General features: G+C 46.1%; 1 protein-coding gene across 1 annotated transcript in view; it reads left to right on the top strand.

Moving 5' to 3' along the window:
- The window catches only part of LOC112947066 (vascular endothelial growth factor receptor kdr-like), a 79645-nt gene that overhangs the window by 26557 nt on the left and 32681 nt on the right, over positions 1-20407 (top strand). Inside the window, exons 8-11 of the mRNA XM_026039073.1 lie at positions 3156-3306; positions 5378-5483; positions 13470-13578; positions 19944-20237. Of these exons, the coding sequence (XP_025894858.1) occupies positions 3156-3306; positions 5378-5483; positions 13470-13578; positions 19944-20237 (660 nt within the window). The remainder of the gene's footprint in view (positions 1-3155; positions 3307-5377; positions 5484-13469; positions 13579-19943; positions 20238-20407) is intronic.

Genomic DNA, 20407 nt, shown 5'->3' on the forward strand with positions numbered 1-20407 from the left:
AGAGATAGACTTGGCTGCTGGCAAATGGGTTGCAAATGCATTCGTGGCCCCGGCCCTCTCCATCCCTCCGTGCCACCCAGGAGCCAGGGTGCCTGGTTGCTGCAGAGCCCGGCAGACGCGGACGAGGGTGCAGAGGGAGGGGGTGTCTGAGCCGCATGCTGCTTGGGGCTCAGTGGATCATCACCGGCTTCAGGGACAGCCTCGTGCTAAAGTGGCAATTAAGGCAAACCTTTCTGCGGGCAGGACAAAGTCAGTTAGCTACTTAGAGACCGAGTAAATTTGAAAGGCCAGCAGAAACCAGCTCATGTGGTGGGTCCTAGTGTTTCCAGCACTGATGGAGGCAACTGCTGAACATGGGATGTGGCCCCGCAGAGCAAGGTGCCTGGAAATGTGGCAGCTGGACACAGTGGGAGAGTGGACAGAGCCTCTGAACCTTTTCAGTCCAAGAAATCCACTCCCAGTGATTCCAATCCAGTCCTAACATTTTACAGGTCCAGCAATTCAGCTCAAAAATCAAAATGTCACGGCAAAACAGCCCACCCCAGACCAACTTGGCTTAACTCAGACTTGAAACTTGTCTTGTGGGAGCCATCAGAGCATCCCACGCTGCACCACACAAACTTGCAGCACATCGGGCCAATGCTGACAGTTCTAAAACCACAAAGATGGGGCTTAAAGGATTTCAAAAGTACAACAGAAGTCTTCTGCACCAGAAGTCATTGACACCTACCACCATTACACATTTTGTGGTAAAAGAAAGAGAGGGAGGTATAAAAACTGCCACCATTTCTGAGTGCTGTGCCCCAAATTAGCTACTACTCCCCACTCATGGTGTTATGAGACACCATGAAACAAGTGCTGGAGAGTCATTTTTAGCCAACTCCTCAAGCTATAAGAAAATAATTGCTTAAGCTTCATAAATTATTGTTATTTCATTTAATGAATCATTTTGACTTACTTTAGGTTTCAAGTTATATTTAATAGTGCCATGCAGCAAAGTTACAGTGGAATTAGGAATTCATTTGTCACTCATGTATGTTCTTATTTTAATTAGATCAAGTTAAAATTATTTCTTTTTTTAGAGAAATAAGTGACAGTCAATGTGTTCCTCATTTCACCAAGAGTATAAAAAATGCTTCTCGTATTCCAAGATAATAACCAAACTCTTCCCCCCATATTCTTTCATACAACCACACATCTTATTTCTCTCCGTAAGTGAGCAAAGCTTCGTTCTTACATCCCAGGCAACGTAGCACTGGAGTAACCTTCCGCACTAAACTTGGCACCTCTTCTTCTGGGGGGAGTCGTGCTTTTGGGTTCAGTCCAGACACGTTGAACAAAGGATTGGGGGCTGAAAGGAAAGTGTCTGAGAAGATGAAAAATGTGCTTCTACCTCTGTGGTGTTTTTTAGAATAATTTTTAACAACCATCAGGAATAATTTAGTGATGGGAAATGAGCTACTAGTTATAAGGAAGCTCAACATTAGTCCCCATAATATGTCCTGTGAATTGTCTGTACATGCACAAATCTCAAAGCCTGTGGACTGTGGGACATTTGGGGACCCAGCAGTGACATGGTGCAGCTGAAGACGTGAGTGCCAGGGGGCCCAGGCACAGTCTTCTGGGCTGCTCTATCTGCTGCCTTCCCTATCTCCTTCCTTACCAACACTGCCCGTTCTGCTCTGAAAGGACAAGGAGGGAGACGTGGGATTTTGGAGACCGCCAGAACATCTGAGAAGGGCAAAAAATACAGTCAAAGGGGAGCAAAGCAGCAAAGTGGAGCACAAATGAGTGCTGTCTATCTTAACACCAAGAAGGCCACTCCTTTTTTTTTTTTTTAAGTAACTGAACTGATAATTAGGACATAATGTAGATGCCATAAGGCAGCTGATGTTTTACTATAGCATGGGAATTAGGGTATGGCCAAACCAATCCCACTTAGTGCTCCTTATTTCATCTAATGAAGAAGGGATGGCTAACATAGTTTCAGGCAGTGGTGAGGTCAGAAGATCACTCAAACTCTGACCTGGTAGCGATGAGAAATGGGAAGTGAGGATCCCACTGAGACACGGGATCAGCCTGGTCAGGGCTCTAGTAAGAGCAGAGGGCTGGAGGGGGAAAAAAAAGAAAAAAAGGGAGCGAAAGAAAGGGCTGCAGATTGATGAGGTGGGCAGCAGCTCATATTTACATATCTGGGGCCTCCTTAACAGCATTAAAAATAAGTTAACCCACAAAATAGAAATGTAATCTCTGTTCACTTCCCAACTTGTGGCAGCCCGGGGCGCAAAGCGGCGGCGCTCGGCCGCGCGGAGCTGCTGTGTGCAGGGACCCCCACCATAAATCTGCGCGACTTCCTGTTATGAGAAGCGGACAAAGAGATATGGGCAGGGATGGGCAGAGCTGTCCGCACAAGGGAAGAGCCTGCGCTTTCAGCCCCAACTTCAACCCACCCTTGCTAAGGTTAGGAAAAGTTCAGGTTACTTTGGGGATTTTTTAACCTTATTTCTCATTTTTGCCTGTTCCCGTGGGAGCTGGAAGTGGAAGGGACAAAGCATTTCTTTCCTGCTGGCAACGAGCAGTGCTCAAAGTGTCACACACAAGTTTGTTCTTGCAAGACGTGCAGGCCAAGGGTGTGATCTCGTAGCCCTGCAGATGTGAATAACACAGGTTTTGCTCTTGGGCAGAATTTCTCGGCATTAGTCTGCAATCTTCCCCCCACCATTTCTTCCCTGCCGCCCTCCATCCAGTGCACGCTGCACAGGCTCAAAAGGCAAGCGGCGTTTCCCAGTGAAACCGTGTTCCCCAGGAGCCCCCAGGGAGGACGTGCACAGCGGCAACCGCGCTGCAGAGCCCCAGCTGCCTGATAAGACTCCTCGCAGGCAGTGACACCAGAAGCCGAGTGCTGTTCTGTCCACAGCACCTGCACAAACAGCCTGATCCTGCAGTCTCACTGCACACGTTTTCTAGAAGTGTAGAAGGTCCAGCACATCGGACAGCAATTAGGACAAACATGATGGTGTTCAGAGTATTTGCCCATGTTCCTGCAAACAGAGGTTCACTGTTGGTACTCTACAACTTCAGCAACCTCACTGTCTCACCACCTCCAGCTTCAAGCTTCATGGGTATAAACTCTGTTTCTTTTTTCCTTTTTTTAGAGAGACCCAAAATCTATGAAAAGGAGACGGATTTTGATAAGATCGAGCGGGTGGAATTAAGAAGCAAACACAAAATCCAGTGCACCGTAAGCGGGAACCCTGACCCAAAGGTCGAGTGGCAGTGGCAGCCCTGCAGCCTCACGGACACAGTGTAAGTGGGTGCTCAGGGAGCTCTCACCCAAGGGTGAACGTGCTGTCATGGGATCTGGTCGTTTCGGGACATTTTTTTCTTTTCAATGTGTCTTATTTATCTGTGTTAAAAATCACTAGAAGTGATTTCTACCTGAAGATTACAAGGGGGTTGTCTATGATCCATTTTGGCATTGCAAGCACTTTTTATAATATCAAAATTGTATCAAATACTTTCAAAGTAACTGACTATCAGACTTGAATTTTCTTTAACGTGACCAGCGAGGCACCTCAAACTTACTAAGGCTTTTCTTACACCTCTTGGATGCAGCCTGTGATACTGATGAAGAAAAAAAAGATAGGTGTGAGTGACCAGTGAAGGGAAGATCTCAAGGACTCAAGGAGTGTGCAGAGATGACATATGCTTTTCTGTGTAGAGGTGACATATGTTTCTACCCCCATAAGAGATAGTGTCAGACAAACCTGCCGGAGGCTAGTTAAAAGCTAAGATGTCCCCTGTAGTTTGTGTCATCCCTGCTGCTCTGTGAGCAAAGTGGTCGGTGGGGAGAGGTCCTGGCTCTGGTCTGGAAGAGTTTGTAGCCCCGGAGGATGCACAGGAGCCAGGTGAGATGACTCTGAAAACACTTGAAGTCTTCCCTTTCCCTCTTTAAAAAGATTAACGCAGATCTCGGCAGCAGGGGAGAAATTTTCCTGGATCGTTTCTTAGTTTCTCACAGCTTCTCCAAATCCCGGGAATGGCAGGGCACAAGCCTGAGACAAGCCACCGAGAGATGCTCCTGTCCCAGGTGCCCTGCAGCAGCAGCCACCACAGTGGTGGGTAATCCTGGCTCAGATCAGGTCTCGGAAGCCGCTCTCTGTCTTTCCATGAGGGAAGAAGCCTGTTACCTAGGTTAGCATTTGGCCAGGAGCTACATTGCTGCTGGTCATGAGGGCTGAATTCAGCCAGATTCAAACCAAGGAGCTGGTGGCAAAAGACCTCGTATAACCCTCGTTCCAGCTCCCTGGCCCTCTGATGTTATCGACTTAAATACAATTGCAGAGTGGCGTCCACCTCTTCTGGCCTCCGGGGCAGCCTTATCTTTCTCCAGCAGAAGCTGTAGGAGGATTCCTGTGGGAAATGACACAGCCCCCATTTCCTCCTGTTGTCTCACTTCCTCTGGCTCCCTCTCTCTCTCCCCCTTCCTCACTGGAGTGCTCTGAATCCCAGAACACATCATTGTCCTTCGAGCCGTGATGTGATTTGCTTCCTTTGAGTTTTTTCCCTTCATCCTTAAGACAGAATTATGCCTTGCAGGAAGTCGCCTAAGCCATCTTTTAATTAAGATGTTTTGAAAGCTAGAAACCCTCCCTGACCCAGGGTGGTAACTGGGTGTCTTCTGAGGACTTGGCAGAGGCTCAGCCGTCTGACGGACTGGTTGTCTGCAGTGCTGGCCCTTGGGCATCACCTCCAGAGAGCCCTGTTCATTTTCCATCCTGTGGGGCCGCGGGAACCGCGTCGCCTTGGCGGGAGCACAGGTGCTCACCCCTGCCCTGCATGGCAATCTTCCAGGGAGGATGCAGTGTGAACAGGGCCTTCTGCCACTGTCACCCCAATATTCGCGCACTCTGCCCGCTCAGGGACCGCCAGCTGCACCTCCTCCCGTGCTCTGCCGGGACTGATCTCTCCGCCGCCCTGATTAGTGACTGGCACGTTGAGTTTCAAAACGTGGTGTGAGGGCTCAAAGAACAGCTAGAGCGGCTGGGAGCTGGGGTATTTTGTGTATTCATCACATTAAACTCACATAACTTGATTTACGTGTTCACGCTTTTCTGTTTTCAGTCTTTAGAAAGTTTGAGACATGTCCTTGCTGGTCGGCTTGTGCTCTTTGTCCTGCTGAGGTGGATCCTATGTGAAATGCTTTGAAATGTTGTGCAGGAATATCACAGTTGCTGCAGAAGGTAAAATGCAGCGACAATTTAGGAGTTTTGAAGACCTAGGACTATTGCTTCAGTATGACACCTTTAATGCTGGATCCTTGGGTTGTCCGCAGTAAGTTGGGCTTTGAACAGCACCTTTGCTTTTCCACCTCCAGATGTAACCCTCGTGGGCCAAGAATAGTGGTGGAGGAAAACATGCACACAGGCAACAAGATCAGGAGCATTGAAAACATCAGCACGAAGCTTGGCGAGAAAAGAAAGGTATGTGTCTGCTGGGCAGTTGAGCACTGATGTCACGGAATAGCAGTGGTTTTATGGCTGGGACGCTGCGCTCACACGGCGGGCCGCTCGCCGGCAGTTCCCAAGCTGCTGCTCCTTGTTAGCATGCTTGGAATTCCACAGCCCTGGGGTCACTCGCAGATCGCCGCTGTTCATAAACGCCGGGATTCTGGCAATGATGTCACTTACCCTGCTTAAAGCCCTCCAAAGACTTGTGGGTCAAAAACTTCTCTGTCTCACTCAGTCTTGAGAAACTGTAAGAGTGACTCGGTGCAAGCGGGGTCTTGTGAAGCGCACCCCGCTGATAAGGACTCTACATGCATTGAATTGCTTAGCACTTACAGAGCACGTTGTGCTGCCCAAAGAGACTCACAAAACCTTGCCTACTCCGGCAGCAGTAGGAGTTGAGCAGTGGGGTTGTTTAAGGGATCTCCCACGGCCAGGAGTAGCTGGCCTGATTGGCAGAGTGCTTTGGGTGCCACAGGTGCTGCCTGTCCTGCCTGAAGTTGGAGATATTTCCTTATCCATTTGAGTGCCAACCACGTAACCAAGCAGGAGAAGGTGGGAAGACCTCCTTCCTTCTCCACTTCCCTGCTTGCTGCAGTCTATATTCTGATGTACTTTAAGCACGTGATAAAGTTTGGGGGCTACTTGCAGGCTTATAAGTTAAGCACAAAGCTAAAGTGCTTTTCTGGATGAGGTCCAGACTAAATCAGCATCTGGCAGGATCAGTGCCTTAGCCATCTGCTCTTTCTCATGGAGACTTTCCAGCTCAAAACATAATCTAAAACAGAGCTCTGAAAACATGGAGGTTGGGCTTGGAAGGAGAAAATCTCTGTTCCCTTTTCATCCCTGAGTTTTCCCTATGCTGGAAGATATTTATAGATTGGACTCCTGTAGTTAGCATAGTGTCCCATAAGCTCTGTCTTTAACGGATTCTCCAGAATTTTAGATCTTAGGTAAAAAGCAACCACCTACAAAGCTTCAACTAGTTGTGAGAATTGAGACAAGTGACTTGGACCTACAAAGGTACTTCCTTTTCAAAGACTCTTGGGTTGCTGCATGGACATAGAAGAGTTTTTTGTCTTTCATAACTGCTGTTTCTCTCTTTATGGAGAGTCTATCTAGCTATATGATCATGTGCCCAAGACCATAATTTAGGTCTGATGATCAGTTTTAGTTACATTAGTCCCCATATGAATGAGAAGGGCTTCATGATTGCTGTGGCTCAAAAGATTTCCATTTCAATACTCTTTGGTTGATGACTTGTTCTTAGGCTGGGACAGTGAAGCACACCTACTACAGAAAATCAATTCTATAACAAAAAATGTATTAAAACAACTTTTTGTTGTTGTTTTTTGCATATATATGCCCCTCCCATTTCTTATCTTGCCAACTTAGCTGAGGCAAATATACAACTGGATGAAATTCTAGTCTGTTAGTGGAGGTAGTATGGGACTTTATGATGGGGAAGATGCTCAGTGGAAATGGGGCTATGAGAAACCTCAGCCAGCCTCATTCACCTGCGGAAGCCTCCTCTCTTTCTGCAAGAGCTTTGCTGCTGCTGGCAGCTTGGCCTCCCCTGTGTCTGCTCCCAGCTCTGCCCTGCAGCAGCCGTCTCTGCTCTCTGCCCTTTCTCTAGACTCTGGCATCCTGAAGGGTTCTGTTTTTAGACTTGTTCAAAGCTCTGCCCACACTCCCTTAACTGGAGCTGCTATATATTACATTATTCAAGTTCCTTGAAACACAAGTTACATAACTGTATAATTTATAGGACATTTATTATTTTCATCTCCTCCCGAACCACTGGTTGAAAAAAACACACACTGAGGTGTTTCCTACTAATGTTTATGTCCCAGTTAAGATTTATTCAAATTAATAAAAATAGATATTTTTGAATCTCAGATTTCAGCACTTTGTCTCCCTGCTTACATTAGCAGACAATTCCTCTCCTTCCCCCCGCCTGAAGTTCAAGGCTATCTGCACTGAGTTAAGTGGAGTCCTTAGATAATAGAATATAATTCAAAAAAGGCACCAATGAAATCTCATAGCCCTCAGACTTTTCCTTGTTTTTTATCAGTCGTTATTCCCACCAGAAATGCAATAGACAGGAAACAGCCCAATCCATTCCCACCATGTCCTAGCAAGTAATTCATCGGCATTGACTAGCCAGATGAAATAATAAAGATGTTGGAGTCTGAGCTTTTATTGACTGTGTTCTGAAGCCAGGATTAGCCAAGATTGGTTATTTTTCTTGTGTGATTTGAGCCAGTCCGATGACAGCCGGAGTCTCAGAGCAGAAGGTGGAATGTACCTAGTCTCAAAGATTTCATCTGTTTCACAGGGTCCCTAAAGTTCATCCTCAAAGACTTGTAGCGATAAATGTTCCTTCAGTGACAACTTAAAAGAAATACATTAACTTTTTAGAGCTTCTATGAATAGAGGAGCAAATCCCCAGAAATTCCCAGATCCAGATTTTTGCTTAGAAGCAAGCCCACCAAGGCAGCAAGCAAGGGTTCCTCCATCAGAGCAGTGATGCTATCTCACACTGAGATCTTATGTCTGTTTGACGTGTGTCATGTAAAATCAAAGTCTCTCTAATTATCTGAGTCATCATAATAACGATTATTCCATTATTACTGCAGAGGTAGGGAGGTGAATCTCTCTCTTTCCCATCTTCCTAAAGACTGAGTCTCACTCCCAAGGAAAAGCATGTGCTTACCATTAACGTTATAACATCGTGTCATTAATGTTATAAGCTCATAGGAGTCTTGGTCACACACTGCTTGACGTAATTACATTGTGCCAGCCTATTTTTTCTCTGTGGTTTTGAATCAATACTGAAGTTTTCATTTTGTGATTTAAACTGCCATGTAGCTACCTCTGAAAACTGCTTTTTAATGCCAGGTGAAACAGCTCTGAGTGCAGGAATTGCCTGAGTTCCCTACTCAAGCTGCAAGGAGCTAGGTTGCAATTTTAGTTTCTTCCTCTTAGTGAACTGAACATCCTGGTCTGAGCTGGGGAGAACAGGTCGCTGTAGAAGAGAACAGCAAGATCCATACATAATTCAGTCCTCCTGGGGAATTTCTTTTCATCTCTCTTTCCTCTCTCACACGTGTATATGAGAGAGATGGCCCTGCTACATAGATGCTTGGACATGTTTTTGCAATGAAACTCATGAATTTATTTAGCTTGTGAAATTCATAAGCAGTCAAGAAAGTCCACCTGAAAATGCCGGGTTTAAACCTCCTGAAGGAACTAAGGGACAAAACATTGGATGGGTTCAGTAAGAAGCATGGGAGCAGCTCAGTAGGGCTGGTTAAATCTGTCACCTCTCATGGGTGCCTGTTTGAGCGAGCTGCCACCAACCTTGGCACACCAGTCTCTGGCAGGGGAGGGGAACTGGGTTTAGGACAAAATGTTCACAGCCCACAGGCTTCAGGCACTTCCCATCCTTGGAAAGTCGTCTTGAGAGAGCCTGGCTAGCAGCAAGGATGTAAGAAACAGTCCCCTGTCTTTCCTGCCCATTTTAACTGGTTAGCTCTAATCATAGCCAAGAGGAAGATGCATGGGGTGGTTGTGGCTCCTGGACAGCCAACACCTGCCTGCCAGTCCTCAGGCCAGTGATCAGTTCACCCACATAAGAAACAGATCTCCCTCAGATCTCCAACTGATTGCAATTTTCTGCCCCATTCAGCACCTCCCCTAAGGAGACGGTCCCACAGCATAACCATGAGCTCTGCTGTATTCCTGAGGAAGGCACTGAGCAGCAACTTTTACAGGCAGAAAACGAGAGGTGCAAAATGTCACTGCAGAAATGAGAGCAAACCCCAGAAATTCACAGTCGACACAGATTTCTTCTCTCATCCCCTGTCCTCGGCCCATCCTTTATCATGTTTTAAATGGATGAACTAAGATCGGGGGTAGGAATTGTCAGGCAATAAAAATAAGCGTTGTTCTGTGCCATTCCAATAGATGGATTGGGAGCTAGCTGAATATTTTCTTTACACTCTGGGTCTCTGCTGAAGTTCCTATTAATTTCCTCTCTCTCTAGCCACCTCCACCTCAGCTCTGCCAGAGTTAGACAGCTGAGAAGTTTTCCACCCACTTTTTCTACTCCCCATCCTCGCCCACATGCAGCTAACGAAGTGAAAGAGAGAAGAACTGCTAATGAAAGCCATTGAGGGGAGGGATTCGAAAGGCAAGAGAAAGCGAGGAATAACAAAATGTATTAATCTGTGCTGGCTCCAGATTAAAAATAAGGCCTTGCTGTTCTGTCCTTAGCATGAGATGTCTTAAAACACTCATGCTACATGGCTGTGGAATGTTATTTGGCTGCTTCTGAAACAGCTTGTTTTATCCATTAGGAACATTTCAGTGCAAGACATATGGACTCTACTGAATTGCTCCACTATGGGTTTTCCTAGCAGCAGTGCCTAGTTGCTTCCTATAGTTGTTCTTCAGACCTTGGTCATTTGCTCTTTTTTATTGAATTTTAAACTTAATTTATTCTTATGTAATAATTATTTATTAGCTAGTAATCCCTTCCTCGGGCGGGCAGTGTCGAGTGGCCTCCAGGTTGAGCAGAGGAAATGGAGACCTTTGCCTCCAAATTGAACACAGGCGAGCAGAACTGCTCCCTATCCGAAGGCTGTTTAGTGCTGGGCATGCAGGGAGCTTGCAGAATCTCAGCCCCACTCCTGCTAGGAAGAGGTCTAGACACTCAGGCCAGTAGTTTGTTATTCATTATAGTTGGGTTCAGCACTGTCTGCGAAGAAGCAAAGGACTGAAGAGCCACAAAGCTTGTGCTGCAGCTTGTGCCTGGAGAGCATTGTCAAGGGCTGATGTGTCATTAGTTTGAACTGCTCTTGATTTGGATGTTGGATGGAAGGTCAAATTAAAAAAAAGTGCAAAATTGCAGGCTGTCAATAGTTCATGAATAGCAATTTTGGTGCAGTGATACCCTGTTTCGAGGTAATTGCAGATTTCACATTAGCATCTTGTCTTGGCTAAGCAGAAGGCATTGCCTTCTGCCTGGGAACAGCTTTCTGAGTACAAGGAATGAAATGCAGCTTTGACGTCAGCCCGGCTTTGAGTAAGAGGTTGGACAGGAGACCTACACAGATCCCGTTCAGTTAAAGTCATTTCAAGATTGTATGGATCTAGATAAACTTTTCTACCCAGAAATGGAGAGTGCAATGACAGTCACATGCACAAAGCACGGCAGTGAATGATCCCCTCAGAATACCCCTCAATAATGTTTTTCTACACTCTAGTGAAGGTCCCTAGAAGCTGTGACCATGTTCTATTGAGAGACAGCTCTGATAACAGTTTTCACTTTTAATAAAGACAAAAGATTCCTATGTTGTTTGCTTGAGCTCATATCCTTTTCACATTCAGCTGCTTCTTGCATGCTTTTCTGGAAGTGCCTGCACTGAAATTATATGGATGGGATTTAGAAAAACAGCTCTCTCCTCACTACTTGCAGTTATGACCAAATTCAGAGAAATGTCGTGGAGGTCATGCCTGGTCAGATTGGGCTGGCTATATTAACAAGTGATGAACATCCACCAAAACATCTGTATGGAAAATGCCATGGGGATTTCTTGGGATTTTTTTTTTTTTACAATCTGGGTTATTAGGGGTAGCTTTTCAATGGGATCTGCTTAAATGATTTGTCCAGGCATTTCAAAAAGCAGGTGCTGATAAACTGCATGGTTTTATGGAGGGCAGGAAGATTTGCATAGTGTTGTCAGCACCCTCTGATACCTCCCGAGTGTGCTCCAAAGCTTCCAAAGTCTATTGAAGACTAATGCAGGATTAGGTTAGTTTGGCACTTGCAGACTTGCGGTGAGATACTGCAAAGATAATTGGACTCCCTATCTCAGGGATTTACGGTGGGAGTAAAAGGCTGATGCATAGTGGTTTCTAGGGATTCATCTTATTAAAAGGAAATCACTCCTGGTCCTTTATTTCCATCACTGAAATCATATACATTTCTGCACTGGATGGTGCTAGTTTGAAAGTCACATTTTAGAGGACTTTGGGAGGACTTTCTGAGACAAGACACTCAAGTGACCTCTGTCTTGTGCTCAGCTGTGTAGCAAACTGGTACCCAGGTGCGTAACAAGGATTTTAAGCCCACAAACAAGAGAATTACTTTCTCTCTTTGTCTATGAATTCTTCTCAAGAATTCATTGAGGGCCTGATTGCCCTTGAATCAGGCTTGTTTCCCTCCATCCTTTCAGCATCCTTTCACCTTCTCATCTAGGCACGCCTGACATTAGCCATGTCTCGGGATAGCCGTTTGCTCGTTTCTCCCCACTACCACACCAGATCTTTCCTCAGTTACACAGTCAAAGGTGTCAGTGTCTGTGTGTGCTCGTGACCTCTGGGCCACCAAGTGTACACTGAGACCTTCCAGTAGAGTTCATAAGAGTTGCAGTAACTCCCCTAACTCCACATTGGCCTTTGCCATTCCTAAATACAAAATACTGAGATCTAGTGATCATGAGAAGAAAAATTTTGGTCCTGAATCAGTGATTCAGAAGGAAGTGGCTAAAGCCAAAAGCCAGGGCAATGCCATGAATTTGGGCTTGGGAGTGATGCACGCCGGCAGAAGCAGGAAAAGGAGCTGCGGTCCTGGGGATTCCTACCCAAGGCAGAGCTCTTTCCACAGCAGCAATAAGCACGAGGACTACACAGCCCTTTCTTTGGTGGACACCAGAGGGAGCTGGGTTTGCTGCTCTCCTTTCACCCTTAAATTTGGTTTGTGCCTGGTAATGGTTATTTCTGTGTTGGGTACCCTGGGGAGGTGAGTGCTTTCCTTTCTCCTCTGCCACTGCTCTGTTATTCCACAGAGGTGAGGAGGAAAATGTTCCCTATTAGGATGTGAAATGCACATGGGATCAAAACCTTCGAAACTCATTTCCCTATGGGATTTAAGGTGCCAAAGCTCAGAAAATCTGAAATAACTCTTTTAAAATATATCCCACACAGCTAGAGACACAGTCATATTGTAGCTTTACGGAGAGCAAAGGAAGGTCTTGTGTGAATTTAGTTTAGGATATTAAAAAAGAGGGAAAAGAAAAAGAAATCTCAAGAGATGCTTTCCTGCACATCAAAGCAGTCTGGGGAGATCAGGGCAAAGGGCCAGGGAGCAGTATAAGTTTTGATTCTTAAAATCCTTAGAAAGGATTGCAAAGAAAGTGCTATTTGTTCCAAATGTGAGGGCTCCGAGCTCCTCAGGTGAACGGCTGCAGGAAAAGCAAAGTCATCCTGGCTTGGTGACTTGGACCCTGCCTTCTTGCTAGCAGCACGAAGGGAGCCCCAGAATTAATTAAAGCCGCGACCTGGCTGAGGTGACGAGCTGACATGAGGCTGCAAGGGGTGTTGGGTCAAGGGTCTCCCAAGGACAATATGTAAAAGTAATCTGAGGCCTGGAGGGGCCACTTGCCTTCCTGCTCTGGGGTCTATCACCACAAAGTGGCTCCAGGAAACATTTCTTATAGCACATCCACCAGAACAGCCTGTTCCCTGCGCAACTGTACATGTCCTCCCACCTCTGAAAAGCATTTGTACCTGAAATGAAAATTTGCAGACGTGGGGCTAGTATCTTGGGTGTCTTTCCAGTGCCTTGAATGAATCTTTGGAGTCCTTCACTTCAGCTCTATGCTGATGTTGCCACAATTAGACTGCATCAGGCTGGCAGACTGCATCACTGGCAGAAATAGGAAGAAAAGAAGGAATGTTTTAGGACTAAAGAAGGAAGAGAACTTTCTGAGCTGAGGTGATGTGAGCTGAGAGACTAAAGGACTGGCAGGAGCGCTCATCTGTGAGCCCCCCTCGCTGCTAGAAGCTCCTTGGCAGTTTTTCTGCCATAATATATATATTTACCCACTAATCTCAAGCCTCTCTGCTCAGCCCACACTGTGTTCAAAGCCCTCTCTATTCCTACTCTTCCGGCAGATCGTGAGCACACTGACCATGGAGAACAGCAGCGCGTCTGGGATCTACTACTGCGTGGCCTCCAACAAGATCGACACAGAGGAGAGGAGCATTGAGTTCTACGTTTCAGGTAACCAACACGAGGGACGCTACACAAAACCTAGGTGCTCATGGTGATTACTGATTTACCGTAAAGTTTTATGAGGTGGTTGCATGCTGGTTAAACCCCTGGGGACTGTTGGCTCTGCAGGGAATTCAAATCACATCAAGTCCTGGCTCTCCAACACATGCCAGGCTGGGTCCCATGTCCATGAACGACTGAGTCTGGCATGTCCAGCCTCAGACCTGGGGCCTGTTTTGCCCTTTTCAGACACTTGTGACACTTGAGCCCTGTCCTCAAGAAACCTTTCACAAGTCCTCTGCAATCTTCCAAAGACCTCAAGCTTCTCCCTGATGCAGGACAACAGTGGGTTTCTGGTTAAGCCAGGGGACCTAGTGAAGGTGGGCAAGGACAATATTCCAACCTAGTCCAGGGCCACTGCTGTCACTGGGAGCTGCTGTGACTCTGAATCTCTGCCTGAGCCATTAGCCTTTCCAGTGCCCTTTTGGGAACAGGGAGCTGGACATGCGATTTCTTCAAAGAACACAAATCCAAACAAGTATCTGCTTAACCTTTTAACACAGAAATTCCTGAGCAGTGAGATCAAGACCTATATATTGCTTTATGAAAGATGGGAGTTTAAAAAAGAGAGGAGTCCAGGGACAGTCTTGTTCAAATGTTTAACTAGACTAAACTGAATCACTTCTGTGCTCACTTTCTGGATGAGTGGATGTTGGCTGGTAGAATTTGCATCAAAATAACACTTTTCAGAACAAAGAGTGCACAAGTGTCCTGGAAGGTAAATGTCCAATTCTTACCACGTACTTTCTTCCCCACAAAACACACGGAGGCCGGAGCTCCCTATTGACTGTGCTGCACCCTCCCCTGACTCCTGCACCCTGTGTGGTTTGACTCCTTTGCTCTAAAGCATTTCAACACATTGCAAATCAAGCCGAGCCAAAATGTGCTCACTAAACCCTGCTGCCATCCTTATTACACAGAAGTGCTAATAGGAAAAATGTCTCCCATGATAATGAAGCCGGTGCCATATGGAGGCAAGATTTCACCTCTGACTGCAGTTTCCTTGCACTGCTGCAATGCCATATGGAGGCAGAAGAGGTTTTTAGCCTCCAGAAGATTTGCTCCCGATCCTAACTTGGCTTATCTAGGATAAAGCCCATCATGGGGCATGTTTGTGGGATGCAGCACAGACAGAAGAGGTCCCGTCCCCAGGATGATCAGGGTGGCTCACGATGGATGACCAGGCCTGATGGGTGTCGCAAAGCAGCATGTTCCCAAACTATTCACAGTCCTTTGCTATACAAAAGGACTAAAACCAGTGTGGCAGCAACTAATCTGCAGCTAGAAGGTGGTCAGTGCCAAAGGGTTAGGCCAATCTAGGCACCTTTCACTATAATGTTTTCTGTCTGTGCCTTTTAGAGAGAGCTTGTTTTACAAAAAAACACTGCTCAAAAAAACACTGCCTAGTGAAAATGGCATAAATTATCACCAGAGAAAATTACTGACAGTGGTTATAGTGGAAATGTTCTTTCTCCACCTGAGCCATGCTAGGAGGTGACTTGGGCCTAGCAAGCCAAGACATTCTTGCCCTTGTGGAGAAGAGTGTGGGACTCTGCCATCCTGGGGAGAAGTAGATGCTGAACAAGTCTGACTGACTTCTATAAACTGTGTGTTTAAAAATAACCGTGTTTATGGATTATGAAGAAGCTAAATGGGGAATCTCTATCCTAAAATGGGCCATGTTGCAGTGGTTAAAAGCAAATCCAAGCCCCGCAGTGACCTCCTCCTTTGCTTCTTTATGCCGTGGTCTCTGATGAGCAATACATGTTACTCCAACCAGTCTAAAATGAATAGAGGGAATATTTGTTGGGCAGAGGTGATAGACTATCCTGTAACAGCACATGTTGAGAGATCCTCACCTCAAAATTCAAGTATTTAGCCGTTCTGATCTAACCACTGCTACAAAGCTGACAGTTTGGTAAGCAGTAGGTGAGAAGAAAACTACTTTACAACTGCCAGGCTGCTTTCCCTTCTGTGCACTGAATGTGAGAGCTGACGGCGACGGCTGGGTTAAGGCCTGGAGCATCCAGGCAACACGTGTGCCTTTAGGGCCACATCTAGCAAATGCTCCTGGCATTTTGCAGTCGGCTGCTCTGTTTTCTGCAAATCAGCAACTGCTTGTGGGACTCCACAGTTAATTCTGCAATTTGCTGAATCCTGCTGACCAGCGCTATGATGGGCCCTGAAAGCAGCAGCCGTGCCAGGCTCCACCTGCTCAGTGAGGAAGCATCTCTCTTCAGTCTGGTGTTTTCATCACCACCCCACTCATGTCAGAAAACTGTATTTATCCCAAAGGAATAATGACAACAGCCATTTTGTTCTTCCATTGCAGAGCCCCCTCAAAAACTCCCACAGACACCAGAAATAGCACTGATATCTATTTTTAAAGCATTTCTTTGCCAGCAGAATGCATTTCCCTGCAAGGTCACCAGTGTTTGCAGATCACTCTGAAACCAAACCATATAAGGGGTCCAGGGAGATGAGAAATCTTATCATTAAGTGACAGAGCTAAAGCCTCTCTAAGCTCTTTCTGCAGATGTCCTGAGCGTCCATGGCCCACTGAAGCTCTCCCAAAGCTGCTCAGAGAAACAGAAACTCCCCTCCTGATGCAGCAGAGGTTTTATCTCCACTGCCTGGCCTAAGCCTGATCCCAGCCTTGCCAGGTTGCCCTGGGTAAATCCTTTTACAGTTTTATTTGAAACTGAAGCCATCCCCTGGGCATCCTGCCTGCAGCAGCTCTGACACCCAAGCTCCCCTTTAACTCAGCTTGCTGTTTGATCACGGCAGGAGTGATGTGGATGACCTGTCAGATGCTCAGAGCTGCCTCGTGCCATTGCCCACCACCAGCCATGTCAGACAGTGCTCACAGCAGGTTCCAGAAAGCTGGGCTGCTTCTCCTAGTGGTAGTTTGGGCCACCAATGAGGGTTATTTAACCTCTAATTTCTGGTCTATACCTGGCAAAGAGCATTACAGTGTATGCATTACATCCGCAGAAACTCAAATTTGAACACTATCTGGCTGTGCTCCGTACAACAAAATAGGATCACACCAATTTGGAGTCTCTGAATGTTCCTGCAATACAAGTGAATTAGGATAAGAGTAACAAATATTAACAAAAGCCCATTTCATCTCTTATCTGACTGCAAAAAGCAACTCAGGAAAATGGAGCTAAAGATTTCTACCAGAAAGAAAATACTGTATTTCAGGCATCAGATAAGAAGCTGCTTGCAGATAGAGAACAAGGCATGAACTGGGCTTTTCCACAACTGCTGCCACTCTCCATTTGTTTATTCCTGACATGTTTACCGGATTTATGCAAGGATCTGGGCTGTTTCAGATCACAGGGCTCACCCCATCTTCTCACTCGCCCTATTTCATACATGCGGGACCCCCCCTGCCCAGCCCTGCTGTGGAATTTGGGACACAGCAGAAGTTTTGAATTATACAGATTACTGTGCAAAGCACAGGAAATTAAAACCAATTAATTCCTTGTAAATACAAATGGCCTCAGACTTGCTTTTGATTTATGCTGCCTCTTTACCTTCCCCCAATGGCTCATGTCCTGACTGTGCCACGGAATCCCGCACAGTCTAGAGCAAAATCCGCTGCTACCCGGCCGTAATATAATATGAAAGACAAATGTTTGGTAACTGCTGATAAAAGAGAAGAGGCCCCACGGTGCATTCTTTTAGCCAACTTATTAGGAGTCTTATAAAACACTGTATCTGTTCAGAGAAAGGAGTTAATCACCGCTTAGGTTCAAGATTGTGTAAGCAAAGTAGCCTAAGAAATGAGCTGACTTATACTGTGCTCTCAAAGCTGCAGCTACTCCCCAGAGGATCCAGGTAGGAGGAGGAAAGAGAAAGGAGAGCAAGAGAGACGGATATTTTCTCTTTCCTTCCACTGCAATGTAAAGCAATGAATATTCTATTGGAGCAGAAAGAGCTTATTGAAAGGCTAACAAGAGAATAGCAGAAGTCTCGACTAAAAATATTCAAAATCCTAAATAAAAAATGCCTGTAGAAGGAATGATAAGAAAAACAAGCCAGTTGTCTGCTCGCAGAATGTTAAGTCGGTAGAAACCCGCCTGCAGACGCAGAGTCCAGCAGCAAGGCGGAAACACCGAGCAACCTGCAGCTTCCAAGTTAACACTCACGAGGTGCACTGACAAAAATGTCAGTGATCTCTGGGTGCTCCAGCCCACGGGACTTTATACAGGAGAGCTGCAGGATTTCCCCCAGGGCAGGATTTCTCCCACAGCTTGTAGGGGAAACTCGCTCTGCAAAACGAATAGGGCTGCAAGTTGTAAGCACTGTTTCTCCTGGAGAAGGAGCTTCCTTGGAGGCAGAAGCAAGGGCCAAGCGGCAAGGCCGAGCTCCAGCTCTGCGTGTCCAACGGAGCTTTCCCGCTGTTTCTCTTGCGAGCTTCTAGCAGATGGCACCCAGGGACTTCAGAGAGCAGGGAGAGGTCGCTCTTCGTCATGCTTGGCTGCCTATATTCTGGACTTCATTGAAATATTTTGAATGATTCAAGAGGGCTGCTGCCTGTGCCAAACACTGCAGTTTTCACTGGACCTTACTTCTCCCTGTTTAGAGAGGTTCTTTTGCCCTCAGACTTTTCTCCCTTCTTGAACAGCATCATCTTGACAGAGGACAGCAGACCTGAGGAGGGGACGGATCACGCAGGTCAATTAGCTCATGCCGTGAGCAGTGAGCAAGGCAGCCACGGAGGCTACCAGTGATACATAAACGGAATCGAGATTTTATGAGATAGGGAAGAAGAGAAAAATAATTTCCACAGCAGTGGCCTGAGGGGTCTCGTCTCTTTTTGGGTCTTTGGTAAAACCTTGCTGGTGCCAGTCTTTAAGAACCATGATGCAAAGTTTATGGGTTCTATTCCAGGTGACCTGTGAAGGAGAAAGACTTTAATCATATTGGAAAGCCCCTCCAGGGCTCTGTATTGTATATAATATATGATATATTATAGGGCAGATTGGTCATTTCAACAGCCTCACCATTAATCCTGCACTGCAGCTTCCACAGTATTTTGTGCACGCGTTTGCAGTGTAAGCCCCTGGCCAGATTCCAGGTCCCATGTAGGATCTGCCAGAGTGCAAGTGCAATGTGAACTTGCTTCCTTGTAACTTCTGTCCTTCTCAAAGCACCATCCATTTTATCACAGTCTGAGAAAACATCTTACTAATAGCTTGGCATTGAAGCCATGATCTGTCAGAGTTATTGCAAGAAATTCTCATGCTCAGAGGGTGACCCAGTCTTCCCAAAGTGTCCCAGCCAGGTGCTCTGCCTGAGTCTTACATGTAATTTATAACGGAGCCTCCACAGCCCTCCCTTCAGCTGCTTCAAAGCCATGTTCTAATAGATGGAAGAGGAAGAATCACAAGGTCACTCTGGTTATAAATGCCCTTTCATTCAAGTCTGCTGGAGGGATGTAGCGTTGAAAGCAACAGAATAAAAATAGGAAGAATGTACTTCAGACAGGATCGAAGTGCAGCTCTCTCATGGCTAACGCAGCAGGGATAGGAACATGTCTGTTGGCCAGTTTCTACAATTCTTACTTATTTTTGCTTTTCTTCAAAAGGATTCAGCCTGGCACTTCAGGAAAACTGAGGTTTTTTTCTGGAGTGAAAAGTTACTAAAAATAGAGCAAGGAACTGCCGATTCTTTTGTGGATAGATTGGACTTAGGCCTCCAATTATTTCTCTATTAAATATTAAGGCCTCAAGGATTTATACTTTACCGGATCAGTTAATCCATGCAGTGAGCAAGTATATACCAATGAGGAACAGCTGATGAAAACAAATATTGGCATAGCTGCTGAGATAAGAAAGCATTGGGAGCTTGCTCAGTGGTAAAGAAAGCGAGTGTTGCTTCTGAGAAATGTGGTCAGATCTCCTTATTCTTACATAATTAGACTTTGAGGCACTGATTGCAGATAGCAAGAGAACAGCTCACGAACACACATTTGTCTGCTTGGATAGCAGTCTCTCTTGATTAAACATTCGTAGTCCATTAACTAATTCTATATATAAACTTTCAATTAATTACATGAAAACAGAATGATTAGAATACTCTGGGCCACATTTCCCCAAGTCTGTATTGTGTCGTGACTAGTCCAGACACCCAGCTCACAAGTGCCCGTGCCCACACAAATGCAGCTTTAAGCTTTAAGTGAGCTTAAACTTGTCTCACCCCAACACAGCCACTCTTTGGCATTTGACCATCCAGTTGAAAGCAGCAACCAAAGATGTTCTCAGATATGCCTTAGTGGTGACCATGTTTTCTTCTCCTCCTAGATGTGCCCTTTGGACTGCACACAGACCCAAAGATTACAACTATTGTGGGCAATGATGTTCAGCTGACCTGCAGGGCCTCCAAATACATCTACACCAACCTGGCCTGGTACTACCCCTCCTCAGAGGTGGCTCATAGTGACTCAGTGATCAAGAACATTGACAACTACTCCATTTCTTTGACGTTGGTCATCAAGAACGTCACAAGGGATGACGGTGGCCTCTACAAGTGCAGAGTGCAGAACCAGCACAACTTCACCGACACGCTGGAGCAGCACACGCAGCTCCTGGTCAAAGGTAGGTCCTGCCTCTGAGCGGAGGTGCTGAGCGTCCTCTCTTCCCTTTTGGTGCTCACCTGCTCAGCATCTCTCATGAACAATCCTAGCAGATACTGTTTGCTCTGTATTTGCTTTTTGTTCCCATAGCAAAGGGAGAACTGACACCACAGGATCCCACATATTTTGGTA

Source organism: Nothoprocta perdicaria, unplaced genomic scaffold (genome assembly GCF_003342845.1).
Source record: "Nothoprocta perdicaria isolate Ctin4 unplaced genomic scaffold, notPer1 scaffold_22, whole genome shotgun sequence".
NCBI classification, from domain to species: domain Eukaryota; kingdom Metazoa; phylum Chordata; class Aves; order Tinamiformes; family Tinamidae; genus Nothoprocta; species Nothoprocta perdicaria.